Below are 23,261 nucleotides of genomic sequence, written 5' to 3'. Positions count from 1 at the left end.
TTCCCAGGCACCTTAGCAGGGAGCTGGATCGGAAGTGGAGCAGCTGGGGCTGGAACCACACTGCTTTCAGCAGCTATACCACAGTGCCGGCACTGGATTTATTCCTTCCTGTAGGCAGGAAAACCTCACTGGATGTACTGCCATGACATGATTTTAGATGTTTATGTTCCAAAGTGCCATTTATTAAATGTAATCTGATATAGATAGATAGATAGATAGATAGATAGATATTTAATGTAACTATGTGGGCCAGTTTTGTCAAGTGGTTTAAGCTCCACTTGGTACAACTGCTTCCCATGTTGAGGTTTCGGGTTCAAGTCCTGTCTCCACTTACGATTCCAGCTTCTTACTGATGTGCCTTCTGGGAGGCAGCAGATTCTGGTTCTCAAATTTGGGCTCTCACCACCCACATGGACTCTTGACTTCTGCTTGGCCCAGCACCAGCTGGTGTGGGCGTTTGGGGAGTCAAAGCAATTAACAAAAAAATTTTTGTTTCTGCCTTTCACATGAAATGAAAGTGAATGTATATTTTAAAATATATCTTCGAAAAAAAAAATTTCTGAAGCGGGTTCTAATTCTGCTCCCAGCCTCGGGAGTGAAGACGAGCACTCCGGGTCAAGTAGCTGGCCTGGTGGGACACAGTGGGACTTCAGCAGGTGTGGACGCCGGCCGCGAGGGTGCCCGGGCAGGATGGAAGGGCCCTGCCCCATAAAATACCTTTTACCTGATCTCGGTTCCGGTCGTGACCCGCCTGCGGGATTCCAAGGGGCAAGGGGTCCGCCTGGGAGCACGTGACCGGCCGGAGGCGGGGCCCGGCCGGTTAACAGGAGGCGGAGGCGCGGCAGCGCACAGTCGGCCTGTGGGCTCGGTGCTGGAAGGCTTCTCCGTCGGGGCAGCCGGGGCCATGGCCTCGGTTCGGGAGAAGGCGGCCGCGCTCAACCTCTCTGCTCTCCACAGCCCCGCGCAGAGGCCACCCGGTAGGTCCCAAGGCACGTCCCGTGGGACGGTGCGGGCCGGGCGGGCTGTGGGGCATTCGGCCGTCCCCGCGCGCAGCGGTCGGCTGGGCTAGCCTGGCACCGCCGGGGGCCCTCGGCCCACCGGCCCGGCCCGCCACGCCTTGCGCGCGCTTCGGGCTGCTCTCCGACCGCCGACCGGGCGGCCCACACAGCCCGGCTTTTCTCCCAAGCTCGAACCTGGCCTCGCCTTGGTCCGTGCGCCCGCTGCGTGCCGGGCGGCCACTCGCCGTGGTCCAGACAGCGCTGCGCGCCGCGGCTGACCGTACCTGGAACGTGGCTAGCCACACTGACACACCTGGACGGACTGCTCAGTGTGGCTCGTGGCCGCAGGGTAGCAGTCCCGAGCCCGTTGCTGGGAGAGGCGAGAGGATCTGTTGATATGTTATCCTAGCAGGAACTTGGCCGAAAGCGTTAGTTTGTTTTTTTAACGCCTTCTAAATATGCAGAATTCATATTCTGAAAACAAGTTTCTGACTTTTTTTAAACGTGAGGAGAGAGGTTGGCTAATCCTGCCTTTTCGGGGGAAGTTCCATTGGAATCTTCTGATCGCTTCTAAGACTGCTGCTAATGTTAAATGCAGCTTGGTAACTAGGGGGACTCAGATGACTGTTATGATATCCAGGTAACTCTTGGCCTTCCTCCCTCCCCCCTTTGGATAGGTTACAGTATTGGCCCCTCTCTGGAGCTGCGTGGAAAAGCCATGATTCCTTCCCCTAGGTCAAAGGAGTGCAGCTCCCCACCGCATCCTGGGATGCTCCTTCTAATTTTCAAAATGCTCACTGTCAATTGTGATCCAGAACTCAGTTTCTTTGTACTTTTCTAAGATCACAATATGGACTGTCTTCTGCCTCCGTGTGAAAGGTTTGGATGAGCAGCACATCCAAACCATTTCCTTGGCTGATGCTGTGACGAGAACTCCTTTAAAACATTTGGGAATTGAAAACCCAATGCTATTGAAAACAGCCTTGGGATAGCTTCTGATACTTTGTGAATGCTGAGAAGTCCCCCAGTTTCACCTGATGAAAATGTGGCAGTTGGTTTTCTGCAGCAGCCGAAATACCAGTTCTGAGCTTTGGGCATTTGTGAACAATTTCTTTGATGATATTAGGGAAGATGGGTTTAAAAATGAAGTAGATGCTTGTCGGGAGAGGTAGGGTGCTGGTTAGCGGGTTTGAATGTGGGAGAAGGCAGGTGCAGTGGGCAGAGGGGCCCTGACAGAGCACTCGTTTATTTCCTGGGATACACCTGGCTCTGTGAGCGTTTGTTAAGCCCTCTTCCGGCCTTTAGTTTGCTGCATGGTGGTCTTAGCACAGTCATGCGAGTCAATGGGTCTTGCTTTCCTGTCTTCCTGCTGTATGCTCTGCTAAAGACTTTTTTTTGCTCTTTTTCTGCTGTTGAGTAATTCTTGCATACTTTAAAGGGAGCGACGAGAGACCTGATTTACATGAAGAAATAAGGTCTAGATGCCAACCTCTAACCAACCCTTTGTAGGCTTTAGACAAGTGTGTTCTGTTATCCCTTTCTGCTGTAACCTAAGTCTTTGACTTGGCCTGGTGTCACTTTTCCAGGGAGCTCGAAGTACTTCCCATATGCTATCTCCCTAGCCTGTATGAACTCAAGCAGGATCCGGTGCTGGCTTTTTGGCTAGTTACCTTAGTATTTTAAAGTGGTTCTTGTTAGTGGGTTAATCATTTCACCTGACAGCAGCCATCTTCGATGAGGCAATCTTGGTCTTCAGCATGCTCATAAAGCCAAACAGGAAGAAAATAAACTTTGAACCAGCAAAACCAACGTTCAGTGGAAGTGTTGCAATGTTGGCGTTGGAAGTAGAGAAGGTTTTTTCCATTCAGTCACAGCTGCCCAGGCTTAACACCCCAAACACGACTAACTTTGCATTGATTTTCTGACTTTATGATAAAAATAAATAAATCTTAAAAAGGAAAAAAAAAGGTTAATTTTTATTAGACAAGCAGACTTACAGAGAGAAGAGACAGAAAGATCTTCCATCCACTGGTTTGCTCCGAAAGGCCTCAATAGCCGGAGCTGAGCATATATGAAGCCAGGAGCTTCTTCTGGGTCTCCCAAACAGGTGCAGGGTCCCAAGGCTTTGGGCCGTCCTTGACTGCTTTCCCAGGCCACGAGCAGGGAGCTGGATGGGAAGTGGAGCAGCCAGGATGCGAACCAGTGTCCATGTGGGATGCCAGTGCTTGCAGGAGGAGAAATAGCCAGTTGAGCCATTGTGCTGGCCCCGGCAGTTAAATAATTTGAACCTCCAAATTATAAGGAAATCTGAAAACAGTACATAGTAGCATACTATTTCTTCAGTTTTTAAAAAAATATTTAAATGAAAAGCAGATTTACAGAGAGAAGGTAAGACAGAGAAAAAAATCTTCCATCTACTGGCTCACTCCCCAAGTTGCTGCAATGGCCAGAGCTGAGCTGATCCAAAGCCAGGAGCCAGGAGCCTCCTCTGGGTCTCCCACGCAGGTGCAGGGTCCCAAGGCTTTGGGTCATCCTGGATTGCTTTCCCAGGCCACAAACAGGGAGCTGGTTGGGAAACAAGGCTGCCAGTATTAGAACCAGTGCCCATGTGGGATCCCAGCATGCTCAAGGCAAGGACTTTAATCTAGGCTATGGCGCCAGGCCCAAGAAAGCAAATTTGTTGTGGGCTGGAGTTGTGGCACAGTGAACTAAGCTGTTACCTGTGACACCAGCATCTGCTCTGCTGCTGATCCAGCTGCCTGCTGCTGGGCCTAGGGAGGCAGTGGAGAATGGCCCATGTGGGAGACCAGGATGAAGTTCCTGGCTCCTGGCGTTGGTTGAATCAACCCTAGCCATTGTGATTATTTAGGGAGTGAGGCAGTGGATGGGAGATCTCTCTCTCTCTCTCCCCCGTCTCTCCCCCTCTCTCTCTCCTTCTCTTGTCACTCATTTTGTCAAATAAATAAATCTGTTTTGAACAGTGTATGTTTTAGTGATGTACTGTACTTGACTGTAAGATCCAGTTTTAGGGCCCGGGTTGGTTAAGCTAGTGGCTAAAGTCCTCGCCTTGCATGTGCTGGGAGCCCGTATGGGTGCTGGTTCTAATCCCGGCAGCTCCACTTCCCATCCAGCTCCCTGCTTGTGGCCTGGGAAAGCAGTCAAGGATGGTCCAAAGCCTTGGGACTCTGCACCCGCGTGAGAGACCCGGAAGAGGCTCCGGGCTCCTGTTTTCAGACCAGCTCAGCTCTGGCCATTGCAGCCACTTCAGGAGTGAGCCAGCAGATGGAAGGTCTTTCTCACTGTCTTTCCTCCTCTCTGTAAATCTTTCCAGTAAAAAATAAGGTTTTTTTTCTAAATCCAATTTTATAATGTATATATTGATCTACTTTGAAGGATTTAGTATCTCGCTACTAAAATGACTAGTGAGTTTTTTTTATCACAGTAGGGCTAGATCTGCTGATTGCATGGATTGTGATTGAAACCAATTCTTCCCTTTAAAAATATTTATTTATTTATTTATTTATTTATTTATTTATTTATTTATTGGAGAGGCAGAGTTGCAGAGATGTAAAGAGAGAGACAGTGACAGATTTAAACAGAGATCTTGCATTCACTGTTCCCTCTACAAATGGCCTCAACTGCCAGCTCTGGGCCAGGTTGAAACCAAAAGCTAGAAAATTCTTCGCAGGTCTCCCGTATGGGTGAAGGGGGTTCAAGTACTTGGGGGCCATGTTCTGCTGTTTGCCCAGGCCATGATTAGAGATCTATATCAGAAGTGGAGCAACTAGAGCTTGAACTGGCGCCCCATTGGGATCCCTGTGTCTCAGGCGACAGTTTGACGCACCAGGCTAAGACTCTGACCCTTCCTTTTTGTTTTTTTAAAGATTTATTTTTATTGGAAAGTCAGATATACAGAAAGGAGGGGAAACAGAGGAAGATTTTCTTTTCATTGATTTACTCCCCAGGTGGCCGCAGAGGCCAGAGCTGAGCCGATCCAAAACCAGGAGCCAACAACCTCTTCCAGGTTTTCTACATAGGCACAGGGTCCCAGGGCTTTGGGCCATCCTCTACTGCTTTCCCAGACCACAAGCAGGGAGCTGGATGGGAAGTGGAGCTGCTGGGACATGAATCAGTATGCAAATGGATCCCAGAGCATGCAAGGCAAGAATTTCGCCCCTGAGTCATTACACCAGTCCCTGTGGGTAAACATTTTTCGCTAGAGCTCAAACACATGTGAAGGGCAGGCCTTTGCTTTTGAAAAACAGCTGTTGTTTTCAAGCAAATAAAGATGGAAACTGCTGGAAAAGTAAATGAATGTTAATTAGCCATGAATTTATAGGACTTAATTGCATGTATAGTATGTTATATATCTTGCTTAAGTTAATTTCTCCTGTTAGACAGCCACTCCATATCTGTATATGGTGAAGTCAAGTTTGTCCCCAGACTTCATTTCTTATGAATCTGCAGTATTGTATTTGCTGTTCAATGTTCCTTTCTTTCTTTGCTTTTTCTTCCTTCCTGTGGTTATTTTATGTCAAGAATAGAGTGACAGAAAGAGATCTTTCATCGGCTGGTTCCCTGCTGTAATGGCCACAGTGACCAGGACTGGTCTGGGATGAAACCAAGAACCTGGAACTCCATGCAGGTTTCCCATGTGATCAGAAGAGACTCAGTTATGTGTGCTATCCTTTCCCTGCTTTCCCAAGGGCTTTGGCAGGGAGCTGGATCAAAAGCAGAATTGACAGGATTCAAGCCAGCGTTCTGCAGAGGAGTGCCACAGTACTGACCCAACAATGTCCTTTTCTAAGGAGGTGGGAGGGCTGGCTTTACTGTTTATATCTGAGATCTTGGAGTTCAACTGTTGTGTCAGTGGATGAAGAAACCAACGCAGAGGATCGGGCTCTTACTCAGGGATTCCTAGCTGGTCTCTAGTTGCTTTAATTCTTTTGCTTATGGTGCTTTTCAAAAACAGCTGGCCAGATGTAAATAAGGAGGCACCAAACTGTAGATGGTGATGAATTTTTAAAGAGTTGTTTCATTCATGTCTGAATGAAGTTCAGTGACAAGCTAAAGCTTAAGTGCTGATTGCTAGACTTACAAAGCACTCTGTATATACTACTGGGCTTTTAAATGGTATTTAGAAACCACAGTAGGTCATCCTACTGGGCTATATTCTCTACCAATATTCAGTTCAGCTCTTGATGATGGTAAATAGGTTTTAAACCAGCATGTGGGGGGTGGGGTGGGATCTGCATTCAATTGATGAAGTCAGCAATAAATAAACAGGTTACCCTGGTGTGGGTCTTGGCACATTTACTTGTCAAGTCCAAAGTATATTAAAGTATACGTGTATGAACATGAGCTAGTTTGGGTCTGTGGGTGTTGGTGGTGCTTTAGGGGAAATATCCCAGGATGCAATGGCTGGAAATTAATGGACAGTGAGAACAGAAGGGACCTGAAAGGGCTGAACTCTATCATGCCTGGAAGATTCTGGAAGTATTTTGTGCCTCACAGGTGCCTACTCTCCTGCTCTAACCTGTTTTGTAATCTTTTACACAGTTAGTCAACCTGAAACACTTCCTGATTTCCCACATTTCTGCATCAAGTTAATACGGGGAAATGTATTCCTTCCCTCTTAATTCTCACGTGAAGATTGGCCTTTTCCACGTCCCTGAGACCATAGAGGCTCTCTCCTTACCCCTTTTCTAGTTGTCCTGTTAATCTCAAATTAATAGATGTTTAAATCATATGTGTTGACCTACTTGTAGCTCAAATGTTACGACTGTGGGTTACACCTGTAACATTATTATAGTTCAGAAGTGTTTTTCACTGGTGCCTAAAGGCAGGCTGGTCCCTACAAGTATGATTCTTAACATGTCTTTCCCTTTCTTACTGTATGCACTTTATGATATCTACCTTATTTTAGGAATCATGATTACTAAGAGGTTTTTTTTTTTTTTAATCATTTAGTTGGAGGTTCACAAGCCTTAGAGGTTTTCATTATGTTTCCTCTAATCTTTTTACCATCTTAAAGCTATTTTGCTTAATCCAGGCTCCAGTGAAAGTTGATGCTAAATCTATTTCTCTGGTGGCTTGACTTTTTTTTTTTAAGATTTATTTTATTTTTATTACAAAGTCAGATATACAGAGAGGAGGAGACACTGAGAGGAAGATCTTCTGTCCAATGATTCACTCCCCAACTGACTTCAGTGGCCAGAGCTGAGCCGATCTGAAGCCAGGAGCCAGGAGCTTCTTCCTGGTCTTCCATGTGGGTGCAGGGTCCTGAGGCTTTGGGCCATCCTTGATTGCCCTCCCAGGCCACGAGCAGGGAGCTGGATGGGAAGTGGAGCTGCTGGGATTAGAACGAGCACCCATATGGGATTCCAGCGCATTCAAGGCAAGGACTTTAGTCACTAGGCTACTGTGCCAGGCCCGTGGCTTGACTTAATATATGTAAGGACAAGCTAACATATATTTACCAACTAAGTTGTGGAGAGCAAGTTTGTTTAAATCACCAAGCCTTCATTTCCACAAAATAAGATTAATAACATCCACAGAAGTCAATCCAACAGGATAACCTGAGAGGAGACAGCCTGACACATTGTATATGTGCAAATGTTAGCTATTACTACCACAGTGAAGACTTGAAACCTAAGAGAAAAGAATTTAGTTCATCAAAGTTTCAGTTATAATCTCTGGAACGGGTGCAAACATTCTATTTTAATTAGACACTGGGGTTCCCTTAGTTCTGGGTATAAATAATATGGGGTTATTTTGTGATTATCTCAGATTCCTTATTCCAGCTTTATTCATTATAGAGTAAATCTAAATAAATACTAATTGTCATAAATTTATTTCCAGCTTGACAAGACTAGTTACTTCTTCACAGTTCAGGTTTTTTTTAAAAAAGATTTTCTTTACTTTTATTGCAAGGTTAAATATACAGAGAAATGGAGAGACAGAGAGACAGATCTTGCATCTGTCCACTGGTTCTCTCCCCAAGTAGCCGCAATGGCCAGAGCTGAGTTAATTTGTAGCCAGGAGCCAGGAGCTTCTTTGAAGTCTCCCACGTGGGTGCAGGGTCCCAAGGCTTTGGTCTGTGCTCTGCTGCTTTCCCAGGCCACAAGCAGGGAGCTGGAAGCAAAGTGAGCAGCCGGGATTAGAACCGGCACCCCTATGGGATCCTGGCACGTGCAAGGCGAGGACTTAGGTACTAGGCTACTATTCTGGGTCCATGATTCAGTTTTTGAAGCTAACTACATGACGTTTGTGAGACTGCTAACAGTCCCTTCTTTTAGTATTGGCTTATAAAGCATCTTTAATTTTAAAATATAATTTTGATTAAAAAAAGTGTCATTGTAAACATAACAATTGGTAAGTGATAAATTACCCATCTATTTTGGTATTGGAAACATACAAATAATCAGTTAAGGGCTTTGTGTATGCATGTACTATGAAATTTATGATAAAGTTGTCAAAACAGCTAGTAGCTACAGAATTATGCTGTATTTCTCTCCCTGTATAAACTCTGCCATCCAAATCTTTTTAAACAAATGATGTGTAAGTGGATATAGTGTAATGATTCAGTGTTCTTATAATTATTGTAACACAAGAGATGAATTTGAAATGACCCACCTAAGTGGTCACTTTGGCAGTATACATACCAAATGACCCACTTAAAAATTTGTGGTGCAGTAAGTAGGCATTTCATTTCTTAAGGAATTTTTCTTATTCTCAAAATCAGTGCATTCTGTATGTTTAAAAGAGTAGGAAAGTAATTTCAAAGAGCAATTGCTTACTTTTTTTTTTTAAGTTTTTGTGAAAAGGGGAGAGACAGAGATCAAAATCAGTGTTTTCCACGTACTGGTTAACTTCCCAAATGCCCCAGGACAGCCAGGCCTGGATGGGCCAGGCTGGAGCCAGGAGCTCAGGACTCGGGCTGCGTCCTCCACGTGTGTGCCAGGGGTCCAACTGAGCCTGACCTGCTGCTTCCCTGCATACGTCTTAGCAAGAGGCTGGTATGAATTGGAGTGGAGTCAGGACTCACAAACTCAGCCGCCCAGTAGTTAGGTGGGCTTCACAAATGACATCCTAGGGCCTGGCGGCGTGGCCTAGTGGCTAAAGTCCTCGCCTTGTACGGGCCAGGATCCCATATGGTCGCCGGTTCTAATCCTGGCAGCTCCACTTTCTCTCTGTCTCTTCTCCTCTCTGTATATCTAACTTTGTAATTAAAATAAATCTAAAAAAAATAAATATTAAAAAAAACAAAAACAAAAAACAAATGACATCCTAGCAAGTTTAACAAAAAAAAAAAAGAAAAAAAAAAAAGAAAGAAAAACGGGGGCTCTCATCTGGAGTACTGAATTTTCTGGGTAACGGAAAATGCAGTCCATGAAAGGATTCACCCTGTTCAGGTAAAGACCGTCAGAGCGAAGCCGCCGGCTCAAGGCAGATAGCTGTACCCAACCCCTGCAAAAGACTAAAACCCAAGGCCCATTTCTTTCTTCCTAGTTTCCCTTTGTCGTTCTGCCATCAGTTTATTACAAATGAGGGAAAATATGATAGGAAGCTTTGGAGGCTTATTTTCATTTTGTATTCAGTTGAAATCTTTGTGTCCCTCCTGCTTTGTAGTAAGTTATCCTGAAGCGCAGAAATCAAATTGTTGCTTAACTGTGCTTACGGAGCGCTGACTTAATCTAAAAGCCTACCAAATAGGAAGCTTTAAAATATGAATTTATTCCTAAAGTGCCTGCATCTGGCTGATACGTGCCTGAAAGTCTTAGACAGCAGTACCAGTTCTAGTGTGATCTTCACTGTAACGTGTACACTTGTATGTGACCTCTGTGAATCTGTTCTGTTCTGTTTGCTTTAAAGACTTATTTGTTTTTGAAAGCCAGAGTTGGGGTGGGGGAAGAGACAGGCAGACACAGAGAGATCTTTCATCTGCTGGTTCACTCACCAAATGACTACAGTGGCCCAAACTAAACCAGGCTGGAGCCAGGGTTGTCATCTGGGTCTCGCACATGGGAGCAGGGACCAAACATTAGGGCCATCTTCTGCTGCTTTTCCCAGGCCGTTAGCAGGGAGCTGAACTGCAAGTGAAGCAGCTGGGGAAAGAACCAGCACCCATGCAAGATGCTGGTACCACTGGTGGCAGCTTTACCGGTTATGCCACAGCGCTGGCTCCTGGGAATGTGTTTTGAATCCATCACAAAAAGATGCTGTCTGCCTTAAGGGACTGCTAGAGAAAATGAGATGATTTCTATAAGGCACTAACAGAGTTCCTTGAACGCAGCTCCCAGCTTGTTGTGTCACTTCCCCTGCATTCTCAAACCACAACTCCATCAGCTGCTCCCACTTGCTGTCGCCCTTTGCCTCTTGCTGGCCAGGCACCCTGCCACCTCAGAGCTTGGCCCTCCATGTTCCCTCTCTGCTTGCCCTGGAGGTCTGGGAACAGCTTGCCTCCTAGTTTTGCTGATTTCCACTGAAACACGTAACCTTACCACAGTCCCGCTTTAAAACAGCACTTGCCTCCGTACCCAGCTGTTTCAGCGGTAATCACATCTACATACTACCTGTGTCTTCTTACAGAATCTATGTCCATAGGCATCGTTTTGTGAACTCTTGTGTCTGAGCAGATATAACACTGTTTGATATACGGAAGAGACTACGTTTTTAAAAAATGAGCTGCCATTAATAATGATCGTGTGTTTCCCTCACTATTGCTTCTTCTTAATATCTCTGGATAGGTGTTAAGACCTTCCAACAAATGAACAAAGTAGTCATTCTCAGGTTCTCGCAATTTTCTCCCTCTAGGTTTCAGTGTGGCCCAGAAGCCGTTTGGAGCCACATACGTGTGGAGCAGCATTATAAACACTCTTCAAACACAGGTGGAGGTGAAAAAACGCAGGCATCACCTAAAACGACACAATGACTGCTTTGTGGGTTCAGAAGCCGTGGATGTCATTTACGCTCACCTGATGCAGAATAAGTACTTCGGTGATGTCGATATTCCTCGGGCCAAAGTCGTGAGAGTGTGTCAGGCGCTTATGGACTACAAAGTCTTTGAAGCGGTTCCCACCAGGGTCTTTGGAAAAGAGAAAAAGCCTGCATTTGAAGACAGTAGTTGCAGCCTCTATCGGTTCACAACGATATCGAACCAGGACGGCCAGGCAGGCAAAGAAAACAGGTCAACCTCCCCCTTCAGGTTCGTGTGCAATCTCGGGCTCTAAGGGAAATGGCTGCAAGGTTTTGCTTCTTTATATATCTATATTTTTTTAATGAGATGTTGAACAGCATTGAATTTGTAAGCAGTGAAGTATGGTAACTCCTAGACTTGTTTGTTCCTTTTTAAAATATAAATTTATTATTTTTTAGGTTTGAAATTTGGCAGTCTTTGAATACTTTGGCATGTTCAAATGTAGACATTTTATATATAGACACAGGTGCTATTTTTTCTTGGAAACATATGCTAATATCACAAACCGAGGGATCCATGATCATAGCATGGGGGAAAGAAGGGTATTTTGTCATGTATGTTGATGATCCAGGGAAGCAACACATATAACCACATACCAAATGATGTGATATCTAATAAATTTTATACTCTATCTGTAAAATAACTTCCTCAAATAAGAGAAAATGGGATATTTGCCCTGCTGGATCTGGCTTATTTCATTTAGCATAATGATTTCCAACTCATCTGTATTTGTTGCAAATGGCATTTTGTTCTTATTTTCCATGTAGCAGCAACAACCAACAAACCTTGATGTTTCTATCTGCATGGGGCGCGGTATTTAGCATAGTTGATTTTTTTTTTTAAAGATTTATTCAGTTTATTACAAAGTCAGATATACAGAGAGGAGGAGAGACAGAGAGGAAGATCTTCCGTCCGATGATTCACTCCCCAAGTGAGCCGCAACGGCCGGTACGCGCCAATCCAAAGCCGGGAACCTGGAACCTCTTCCGGGTCTCCCACATGGGTGCAGGGTCCCAATGCATTGGGCCGTCCTCTACTGCTTTCCCAGACCACAAGCAGGGAGCTGGATGGGAAGTGGAGCTGCCGGGACTAGAACCGGCGCCCATATGGGATCCTGGGGCGTTCAAGGCGAGGACTTTAGCTGCTCACTAGGCCACGCCGCCGGGCCCTAGCATAGTTGATTAAGATGCTACTTGGGATCCTGGGGCGGTAGCCTAGTGGCTTAAAGTCCTAACCTATAATGCGCCGGGATCCCATATGAGTGCCGGTTCTAATCCCAGCAGCCCGCTTCCCATCCAGCTCCCTGCTTGTGGCCTGGGAAAGCAGTAGAGGACGGTCCAAGGACTTGGGACCCTATGCCTATGTAGGAACCCTGGAAGAGGTTGTTGACTCCTGGTTTCGGATCAGCTCAGCTCCGGCTGTTGCGGCTGCTTGGGGGAGTGGATGGGAAAGTGGAGCAGCTGGAAGACAAACTGGCATTCACGTAGAGTCCTGGCGTGTACAAGGGAAGGATCAGCTAGCTGAGCCATCAGACCGGGCCCAATGCATTTCATTTTTAGTAAATTTTTTTTTTAGATCCCCATGTATTTTAGAAAAGTCATCCTGGCCGTTGTCTGGGCTCCCCTGGGAGCTCTGGTTAGGAATCTGTGGTATTATTGCTGCTTGCAGGAGATGAGGACTGAAGTTAGCTGCATGGCCAAGGGATGGGGTCACTTCATGGGGTGGACTAGGGAGACGGAAATGTGGGGCTAGTGGTTTTAAATGGGCACATGGTGAGTTTTGTTATTTATCATAAAATATTCATAAAGTGTACCTGTTCCTCAGGTAAACTGTGCAGAGGTGATAGTGTACTTGATGTTCTTTTAATTCATTCAGATCTAACCTGCAGTTTTAGGGTATTTCCCTTCAAACGTTCTTCTGAAGATGTATTTATTTATTTATTTATTTTATTACAAAATCAGATGTACAGAGAGGAGAAACAGAAAGATCTTCAGGGCCTAGCGGCTAAAGTCCTCGCCTTGAAAGCCCCGGGATCCCATATGGGCGCCGGTTCTAATCCCGGCAGCTCCACTTCCCATCCAGCTCCCTGCTTGTGGCCTGGGAAAGCAGTCGAGGACGGCCCAATGCATTGGGACACTGCACCCGCCTGGGAGACCCGGAAGAGGTTCCAGGTTCCCGGCTTCGGATTGGCGCGCACTGGCCCATGGCGGCTAACTTGGGGAGTGAATCATCAGACGGAAGATCTTCGTCTTTGTCTCTCCTCCTCTGTGTATATCTGGCTGTAATAAAATGAATAAATCTTTTAAAAAAAAAAAAGATCTTCATCTGCTGGTTCAACCCTAAGTGGCCACAATGACTGGGGTTGCGCCAAGCTGGGGCCAGGACCTTCTTACAGATCTCCCATGCAGGAGCAACATCCCAAGGCTTTGGGCCGTCCTCCTCTGTTTTCTCAGGCCATTAGCAGGGAGCTGGATGGGAAGTAGAGCAGCTGGGATATGAATCAGCCCCATATGGGATCCCAGCACATGCAAGGCAAGGATTTAGCCACTAGGATATTATGCTGGGCCATATATATATATATATATATATATATATATATATATATATATATATATTTTAAATACTTGATTCTGTCTACATGAAAGGCAGAACAAGATGGAGGGAGGGAGGGGGGAGAGATACCTCTCGCTTCTGTTGGTTCATTGCCCAGGTGCCTACAGCAGCCAGGCTGTGCCCAGCCTGAGCCAGGAACTCTGTCCGAGTGTCCATTCAGTGCCAGGGACACAGGCACTTCAGCTGCTCTCCTCCCAGGAGCGCATCAGGAAGGGCCAAAGCAGAAGCTGTCTGGGCAAGACTGCAACAGGCACTCAGATAGATATGGAATGCAGCTTCATTGGCGGAGCCAGTCCCCAGCTCATCTTGAAATATGTTTTAGCTCTTCAAAAAAGTTATTTATTTTTATTGAAAAGGCAGGCATATAGACAGCAAGAAATAGAAAGATCTCCCATCTGCTGATTTACTCCCTAAATGACTGGGAGAGCTACAGCTGAGCCAATCTGAAGCCAGAAGCCAGGAGCTACTTCTGGGTCTCCCATGTGGGTTCTGGGTCTCCCATGTGGGTACTGGGTCCTAAACCCTTGGACCAACCTGTTCTGCTTTTCCAAACCACATGCAGGGAGCTTGATGGGAAGTGGAGCAGCTGGGACACAAACTGGTGCCCATATGGGATCCCAGTGTGTGCAAGGAAAAGATACAGCTGCTGAGCCATTACATGGGGCCCAACTACGTTTTAACTCTTTTAGGCATGATAAACACGCTCAGATGCACGGTTATGTATCTGAAACCCCTGGGACAAGTTGTATATTTAGAAAGGTCATTTTGCGCCTACATCATGTGCAAGGTAAAGGATTATAGATCTGTCTTTGAAAATGGTGAGAACTGTCTCCCAAAGAATGCCTTAGAAGATAACTGGGGTGCAGTGCAATGGCTCGACTGGCTAATTTTTTCTTTAAGTGCTGAGATCCCATATGGGCGCCGGTTCATGTACCTGCTGTTCCACTTCCCATCCAGCTCCCTGCTGGTGGCCTGGGAAAGCAGTTGAGGACGGCCCAAAGCCTTGGGACCCTGCACCCACTGGGCTGACCTGGAAGAAGCTCCTGGCTCCTGGCTTCAGATAGGCTCAGTTCTACTTAGGTAGTGAACCACTGGATGGAATATCTGTTTCTCCTTCTCTCTTGTCAATCTGCCTTTCTAATAAAAATAAATAAGCCTTTTTTTTAAGAAAAAAAATAACAACTTAAAAAAATTGGTGAGCATCATCAAGTTTGTTTTTCAAATTGGTGACTAAAATTTTTGTCAAGGAATTACTTCAATGCAGATGTTCATAGGACCTGCGCTGTGACACCGTGGGTAGAGCCACTGTCCTTGATACCATCCTCCCGTGTGGGTGTTGGTTCATGTTCAGCTGCCTCACTTCTAACCCAGCTCCCGGCCAATGGCTGGAAAAGCAGTACAAGATGGACCAAATATCTGGGCCCTGTAGCCACGTGGGAGACCCAGATCAATGTCCTGGTTGTGGCCTGGCCTGCTTCTAGCCCTACGCGGCCATCTGGAAAGTGAACCAGCCAGTGGAAGAGGCCTACCTCTCTGACACCGACTTTCAAACAAATAAATCCTTAAAAAAATATTTTGAAATCTAAATGTTAAAGGGAGAATTTATTTACAGTATTTTTTCGCAGAAAGTATAAAGTTTATTAACTTTAAAAGAAAAGCAACTGAATATGGGATAGTTCTTATTTACAAGTTCTAGAATAGGGGGCACATTTTAGATAACCAAAGGAGTAATATTTTTCTAGAAATACTAGAATTTCACTCTAGGTGGAATAATGAAAAGAGTGACAGCCCCAGTTAAAGCAGATAAAGTAATACCATCAAAATACATTTTTCAAAAAACATCACTGCTACTTAGACATGAATTTTCACAAAATTATGCTTGTGGCTAGTTCAGATAGTTCATTTGCTTAGAAAAGCTGGCTTTTGTGGGGGTGGGGCAACACATGAGTGTGTCTTCATGTAAGTGCATGCTTCCAAGCCACTTGGGAATGTTACGGTTTCCAGAGGTTTAGGAGTTCATCTTCTCTGTATTTACAATATTTTTTAAAGATTTATGTATTTTTATTGAAAAGTCATATTTACAGAGAGAAGGAGATGCAGAAATAACGATCTATCCTCTGATTCCTTCTCCAAGTGGCTGCAACAGTTGGAGCTGAGGTAATCTGAAGTCAGGAGCAAGGAGCCTCCTCTGGGTCTCCCATGTGGCCACAGGGTCCCCAGGCTTTGGGCCATCCTTGACTGCTTTCCCAGGCCACAGGCAGGGGGCTGGAAGGAAGGTGGAGCAGTTGATATTTGAAGCAGCGCCCATGTGATATCCCAGTGCAGGCAAATGCAAACAAGTCGAGGACTCCAGCCACTAGGCTTATGTGCTGGGCCCCGATTTACAGTATTTGCTTGGACTTAAGAAACAAACGTGTGGCGTGCTTTCATATTTGTAGCGGTTTTTATAGTTTAGAATTTGCATTTTTGTGTGCTTGTTCTGAAATATATAAGCTTTCCAGAAACTGTAGTTCTAAAGCGCTGGAATTTTTCTGTGGTTATACTAGCAAACATTACCTCATAAAATAAATTTATTTTAGGAATACAGATGCATTATTTAAGTCATCTGATATCAAATCAGCAAGTCTGGAGGATTTGTGGGAAAATCTGAGTTTGAAGCCTGCCAACTCCCCTCATGTAAATCTCTCTGCAACCTTGTCTCCACAAGGTAAGCGAAAGATATGTAAAGTAAGAAACAGAAGCCTAGCTTCCAGTAAAAGCGCTTCAGTCTTTCCCATCTTAACCTTTATTAGAATTTAAATATTCAGCAGGCAGAGAAAGAGCACACTCCGTAGTAGAGCTGCTTATATTCAGTTTTAACAGAAGTCTATTATCTTTAACAAACACATCAGTGTTGCAACTCTCGAACACTGACTTTTGTCCCATCAGCTGGCGGATGTTCAAAACTGAAATTTTGGGCATGCAGATTTTTACTGAAAACATGCTTCAGAAGTTGCTCTCCCCAAGATTTTACTAGGGGAAGCATAGATTGGAAGATCGCATGAAAGCATTAAGGGAATTCTTAGTTCCTCCTTGTCTGTGGCAGGGGCATGCGGTGTGCTGGCTCCCACTTCCTCCCTCCCTCCTCCGTGCCAGTTGTGGGCACCCTGAGTGCAACAGTCTGCGGCCAGTCGTTTCAAACCAGTTTCAAGATTGAATGAATCATTCTTTCTTCCAGAGCCCTTATTAACATGTTATATGACTTGATCTCTTATCTCTGCCAGATTGCTTTATACAGTGCAGAGAATGAAAAGAATCCCTGTTGTCCAAAGTCTGTTTCTCCTACACTTCCAACAAATCTTGGATTGTTTTATTTTGTTACAAGAAAGCGCTTCATGAAGTTGACTTGTTCTTTTCTTGGAGTCTAGGGGAGCGGGGGAGACAAATTTATTAGCTGAGACCTGTCTAGATAAAAACTCTCGTGAGCATACAGTAACTGTTAATTCCTTTAATTCTTCTTGTCATTTCTCCTGTGTAGTGATCAATGAAGTATGGCAAGAAGAAACAATTGCACGACTACTACAGCTTATAGACCTGCCACTTATCGACTCCTTACTCAGGCATCAGGAGATGGTCCCTAAAGTTCCTCCATGTAGCAGGCAGCCTGACCTAGTCAGCAGCAGTAACTACCTGGATCGGGCGATTCTCAAGGCTTACGGTGATTCACAGTACGTGTCAGTACATGTGATCATCTGAGTATGTGTGGAGGAAGATTATAAATAATGGCTCTAAGATAATCATTGGAATTCTACCTTCCATAGGGTCGAATATGCGTTGCCAGTTGATAGAGCCAGTTATTTGAGAAAAACAGAATGAACTGAATTTAGAAAATAACTTAAGCTTTGTTACTTTCACATCATTGTTGTTTCACATGTAAATAGCTTGCACACCAAGAGAAGTGATTGTGTTGCCTCTTATCTCAAATAAAATGTGAGTCTAGTCTTCTAAGATTTCTCCAAAGGATCTAGAACAAGATGAACAGCATACAGGGGTCAACGTAAGCCACCATCAGCAACTCCAGAGTGCCGTTAGGGGCTCAGGTTGAAGTCCTAGCTGCTCCACTTTTGATCCAGCTCCCTGCTAATGTACTTGGCAAAGCAGTGGAAGATGAGCCGAGTGCCTAGGCCCTTGCCACCAACGGGGAGACATAGCCTAGCCCAGTCTGGCCATTGCAGCCATTTGGGGAGTGAACCAGCACATGGAAAATCCCTCTCTTTTTATCTGTGTTTCTCCTAATTGCCTTTTAAATAAAAAATAAATAAGTCTTAAATCTACTTTTAAAAAAATCTAAATAAATTCTTGGAATCCTTTTAGCTACAAATGTTTTTATATGCCTCTAGAATGCCTGTGAAGGATATAATTTTAAGTTAGCTAGTTTTATGAAAGTAAGATTTAGGAGAATTGTAGCTACAGGTGGTAAACATAAATCTTTTAAAAGGCAGAGAAAAGAAAAAGAGAAAGAGCTATCTTCCATCCACTGGTTCACTCCTCAAATGGCCACAACAGTTGGAGTGGACCAGACAGAAGCTGGTACCCAGGAGTTTCTTCTGGGTCTGCCACATGGGTGCAGGGGCCCAAGCATTTGGGTCATCCTCTACTGCTCTCCCAAGTACATTAACAGGAAGCTGGATTGGAAGCAGAGCAGCTTGGACTGACTCCCATATGGGATGCCAACCCTGCAGGTGGCAGCTTTTTTTTTTTTTCAATGATTTATTTATTTTTATTGGAAAGTCATATTCACAGAGAAGAGGAGAGACAGAGAGGAAAGATCTTCCATCCACTGGTTCACTCCCCAAGTGGTCATATCGGCTGGTGCTGAGCTCATCCAGAGCCAGGAGCTTCTTCCAGGTCTCCCACACGGGTGCAGAGTCCCAAGGCTTTGGGCCGTACTCAACCTCTTTCCCAGACCACAAGCAGGGAACTAGATGAGAAGTGGGGCAGCTGGAATTAGAACCAGTGTCCATATGGGATCCCGGCACGTTCAAGGCAAGGACTTTAGCCACTAGACTACTGTCCCTAGGCTTTCTTTTTCCCTCTTTTTTCAGCGGCTTTTATCTGATATCCCATAACATGAGCACACACTAAATACATAAATTAAGATTCTCCCCTCACCCGGGAATAGTTCTATATTTCTCATAACTTTAAAACTTTATTTCCTAAATAATGTTATTAAAGGTTAAAATAAGCCCTGATATTTTCTAGTTTATTCAATTTTTAAAAAATGATATCTTTTTTATTTGAAAGGCAGTTTTACAGAGGAAGAGCCCTTCCATCCACTGGTTCACTCACCAGATAGCCTCAGTGGCCAGAGCTGAGCTGATCTTAAGCCAAATTTGGGCTATGTTCTGCTGCTCTCCCTGGCCATAAGCAGAGAGCTGGATTGAAAATAGAGCAGCCAAGACTAGAACCGGGGTCTAAAGGGATTCTGGTATTGCAAGGTGGAAGATTAGCCTGATGTGTTTATTCAACTTTTAATTGTGTTGCTCTAACAAATAGTGTTCCAGTCCATTTAAGAGAGAGAAATACAACTTATATTTTCAGTACTTCACTAGTTATACATTGAGATGAACTATTAAGGTAATAGCTAAGAGGCAAAAGGTAGCTTAACACCTCATGTGAAAAAGTTAATCCCAACATACCAGTTGTTCAGGTCTGCCTACATAATAGAAGGCTTATTCTACAAGACTTCAAATTACATTTCTATACCCTCAAGCAACAGGTGAAAGCTTTTCACAGTTATCTTTTCCCATGCAGAATCAGTGCTGGCAGTCACAGTAGAGATCACTTCCTGTAGATCTTAAGCCCGCTAGCACTTGGGCCGGAGATGAAGTGATTTGCCTAAGATACGCATCTGGGTCATCGCAGAAGCAGCTGTGAAGGTCCATGACATAGACAACGTGATTGCTTTCTGAACTATGTTAACGGATTGGAGCTTAAGAGTTGGTCGTTTCATTTCTTGAAATGTTAGGACTCTTCTGAAGTTTTTCAGCTGCATTTTGCTACACATGGTAGTTGATATTATATTATCTTGTAACTATTGTCATGTGTTCTGCCCTAGCCAGAGAAATGATACATGATACACATAGCTCTGAAGAAGCTGCACTGAATCAAAGTCTGGCCTCGGCGTCAGATCTGGGTCCTGGTCCTGGTCCTGCCTGGGGCCTGAGCGAATGACTTGTCATTTGATTGTCTATTTTGATGGCTGGACACTTGCTGTTTAACTATGATAGATGATCCAGCTATGTATTAAACTGTTGTATATATGGCCTCGCAATTAACATGTAGTTTAGAAGTGTCTGGATTTGATCCCTGGCTCCAGATTTATTTATTTTTACTGCAGTCAGATATACAGAGAGGAGGAGAGACAGAGAGGAAGATCTGTCTACTGTGACTGCAATGGCTGGAGCTGAGCCAATACGAAGCCAGGAGCCCTGAACCTCTTGTGGGTCTCCTACACAGGTGCAGGGTCCTAAGGCTTTGGGCCGTCCTCGACTGCTTTCCCAGGACACAAGCAGAGAGCTGGACAGGAAGTGGGGGCTGCTGGGATACGAACCAGCACCCATATGGGATCTTGGAGTGTTCAAGGCAAGGACTTTAGCTGCTAGGCCACGGCGCCATGCCCAGCTTCTGATTCTTGCACCTGCTAGTGGTAGTGGTAGATGCAATGGTAGTGGCTCACCAAGTATTTGCATTGTTGCCACCCATGTGGGAGACTGGGATTGAGTTCTATGCTCTTGTCGGTATTTGTATAATAAGCCAGCAAATGAGACATGTGTGTCTGTTTCCATTTCATTGTTTAAAATTGAATTAAACGTATCTTTAAATGTATAGTGGTTTATGCTGTCAACATAAATTTTTGGTGTCCTGGCCTGTCTCTCTGACCCAGGGAAGACGAATGGCTATCAGCAGCGATTGACTGCTTAGAATACTTTCCAGACCATTTGGTGGTGGACATAAGCAGAAGCTTCCCTGAGCAGCCAGATGGCACAGACGTGGTGAAAGGACTTCTGTTTGATGCCATTAGCAAATACTACAGTAATAGGGAGCCTCTGTTGAATCACTTATCTGATGTTCACAATGGAATTGCAGAACTCCTAGGTAAGTAAGAACCTTCCAGATAGAATTTATTTTTGTAAGGAAAGAGGAAAATGGTAGTTCTTTTCAAGAGTAACCAAGATAGTACTACCTGAAGGCAGAATCTGGATTAATTCATGGAAAACATGGTTATTCCAAAATCTGTTATTTTTCCTTTGGAAAGAGGCATTAGTGAACTCTAGTGCTATTGGAAACTTCTGATTGCAACAGGAAAATTCCCTCAATTCACAAAAATCATTAGGTTGGAGCAGAAATTCTTTTTTGAGAATGATTGATTCATTTGAGAGTGTTAAGGAGAGCGAGAAAAAAAGGTCTATCCACTGTTTCACTCCCTAATGACTGCAGCAGCCAGGCCTGGAACCGACCGAAGTCACCCGGGTCTCCTATGTGGATGGCAGGGGGCCCAGTGCTCGGGTCATCATCTGGTGTTAGTCCCAGACCATTAGCAGAGAGCTGGGTCAGAAGTGGAACCGCCTGGACATGAGCTGGCGTCCTCGTGGGATGCCACGGTCACAGGCTGTGGCTTTACCCACCTTGCCACAACGCAGGCCCCAGCTTTATCTTCTTTAGGGGAATTACCAGCAGCACCACCACTGCCATGTCCCTCTATCAGTGAGCCAGACTCTTCCACGTGGGCTGTTTAAAGCAAACTGGAAGTGTCAAAAAGATTCCTTTTGTTTTTCCTAGGTAGAGATGGATATACCAGCTTAATGCACATAGCAGGCCCCTAGAATGTATCGAGTTAATGAAAAGTACAGGCTGGGAGTTTGTCCTCAAAGCCAAGAGCTGGATTTAATGATCTAAGCTACTATATTACAAGAACTTAGGCAATTAGTTGCCAACTGGAAAACAGGCTTCCTTTATGGTATGGGTCATTCACTGTAATCCCTAGTCTTGTTTTGGTTTTTGGAAGCAATTTTGAATAAATGTACTGTTTGATTTAAGCTGTAACTTGAGGTTTTTTTCCCTTGAATACAGTCATGTTTGGTCAATTAAAAGTGGTTCTTTTTTTTTTTGGTCAAAGTGAATGGGAAGACTGAAATAGCATTAGAAGCTACTCAGCTCTTCCTGAAGCTTTTGGATACCCAAAATAGGGAAGAATTCAGAAGACTGCTGTATTTCATGGCTGTTGCGGCACATCCTTCTGAATTTAAATTACAGAAAGACGTAAGTCTTTTGTTTAAATGTTACTTGTATTGAGAATCTAATACTTATAAGACCCATGTATCAAATTACTCCCTCTTCAGTAGCAGGCATGCTGAAATGGATAACAGCTGCCAATATTCCCTTTCTTATTAAACGGAATCAAACTTGAGTCTTCTAAATACATGCAGTGTGTATTCTGTTTGTAGAGTGACAACCGAATGGTTGTGAAAAGGATATTCTCAAAAGCCATTGTTGACAACAAAAACTTATCCAAGGGCAAAACTGACCTCCTGGTACTCTTTTTAATGGATCATCAAAAAGACGTTTTCAAGGTAAGCTAAGCTGAACCAACCACAGGGTTTTATTTAATAGATTGCTAGATTGTAACACATTCGAATAATGCCCCATGTTCCTTTTTCTTCAGATTCCTGGAACTCTACATAAAATTGTCAGTATTAAACTTTTGGCCATACAGAAGGGAAGAGACCCAAATAAAGATGCAGGTAATCTGAGAAATTTTATTTTCATTACCTTCCAAAGACAGATTCCAGTGCTTAGTTGAAGGTATTTTACACTTTTATTTAAACTGAATTCTAAATATTTTTCTCAGTTACACAGATTTAGCACAGAAGCTATTCAAAAAGCAACTTGTGCAGGATTTTTTAACAAAAAAATCACTAGTGCTTATTTCTTCAATGTACTTTGTAAAATGGAAGAAGAAAACAAGTATCAAATATTAGCTGGTTTTAATTAAAGGAATATTGTCCTAAGTGAACCTTTTTTTTTTTTTTACCTCTGTAAGGGTATATTTATTGCCAGAGAATCAATCAAAGTGACTATTCCAACAGTACACAGAAGACAACCAAAGATGAGCTCTTGAACTTAATAAAAACTATTGATGAGGACTCAAAACTGTCTGCCAAAGAGAAGAAAAAGTTGCTAGGTCAGTTCTATAAGTGTCACCCAGACATCTTTGTTGAGTATTTTGGAGAATGAGTTTCTAGTGTATGTATATAGATTGTGTATTTTAAGAATAAATTATGTATCCTAAAGAAATGATCACATTTGTAAACTTGGAATTTCTAAATGTGGAACTGTACTTAATAAACTTTTTTTTATATAATCTTGTGTGTCAGAACCTAAGTATTAGGAAGATGGTATGTTGGTGTTGGGTCTTGACTGCATTCAATGCCTTATAGCACATGATAGAAATGTAGATGACTTGGAGTGTTTACAACAGAAAGTGATAGATAATAAGGAAGTGTATAATTAGAGGAATGTCATTTGTATTTTGAAAGTTCTTAAAGATGCAAACTAGAAATTTAGGCCATGATAAAATGCATTTGTTAATTACCATGAATTGTAGGTAAGTCAGAAACCAGGCTGTCTAA

General features: G+C 44.1%; 1 protein-coding gene across 1 annotated transcript; it reads left to right on the top strand.

Annotated features, from left to right (window-relative positions):
• The first annotated feature begins 730 nt into the window (after positions 1–730).
• Positions 731–22,986, top strand: DEPDC7 (DEP domain containing 7). Its single transcript, XM_004585423.2, has 9 exons — positions 731–977; positions 10,815–11,205; positions 16,170–16,297; positions 17,108–17,297; positions 20,516–20,727; positions 21,749–21,891; positions 22,077–22,202; positions 22,295–22,373; positions 22,673–22,986. The coding sequence occupies exons 1-9, from the start codon at positions 905–907 to the stop codon at positions 22,864–22,866; spliced, it is 1,536 nt and encodes a 511-aa protein (XP_004585480.2). The 5' UTR covers positions 731–904; the 3' UTR covers positions 22,867–22,986.
• The last annotated feature ends 275 nt before the right edge of the window (positions 22,987–23,261 follow it).

The sequence above is a fragment of the Ochotona princeps genome, chromosome 4, assembly GCF_030435755.1.
Source record: "Ochotona princeps isolate mOchPri1 chromosome 4, mOchPri1.hap1, whole genome shotgun sequence".
In the NCBI taxonomy this organism is placed as follows: Eukaryota; Metazoa; Chordata; class Mammalia; order Lagomorpha; family Ochotonidae; genus Ochotona; species Ochotona princeps.
Note: the sequence above shows the minus strand (reverse complement) of the source record. Positions and strands in the feature narration are given on the sequence as shown.

Coding starts and splice junctions, on each gene's coding strand:
- DEPDC7 (XM_004585423.2), top strand. CDS start 905: ATGGCCTCGGTTCGGGAGAAGGCGGCCGCGCTCAACCTCTCTGCTCTC. Junction 16,298..17,107: donor TGCAACCTTGTCTCCACAAG/GTAAGCGAAAGA, acceptor TCTCCTGTGTAG/TGATCAATGAAGTATGGCAA. Junction 20,728..21,748: donor TGGAATTGCAGAACTCCTAG/GTAAGTAAGAAC, acceptor TTTTGGTCAAAG/TGAATGGGAAGACTGAAATA.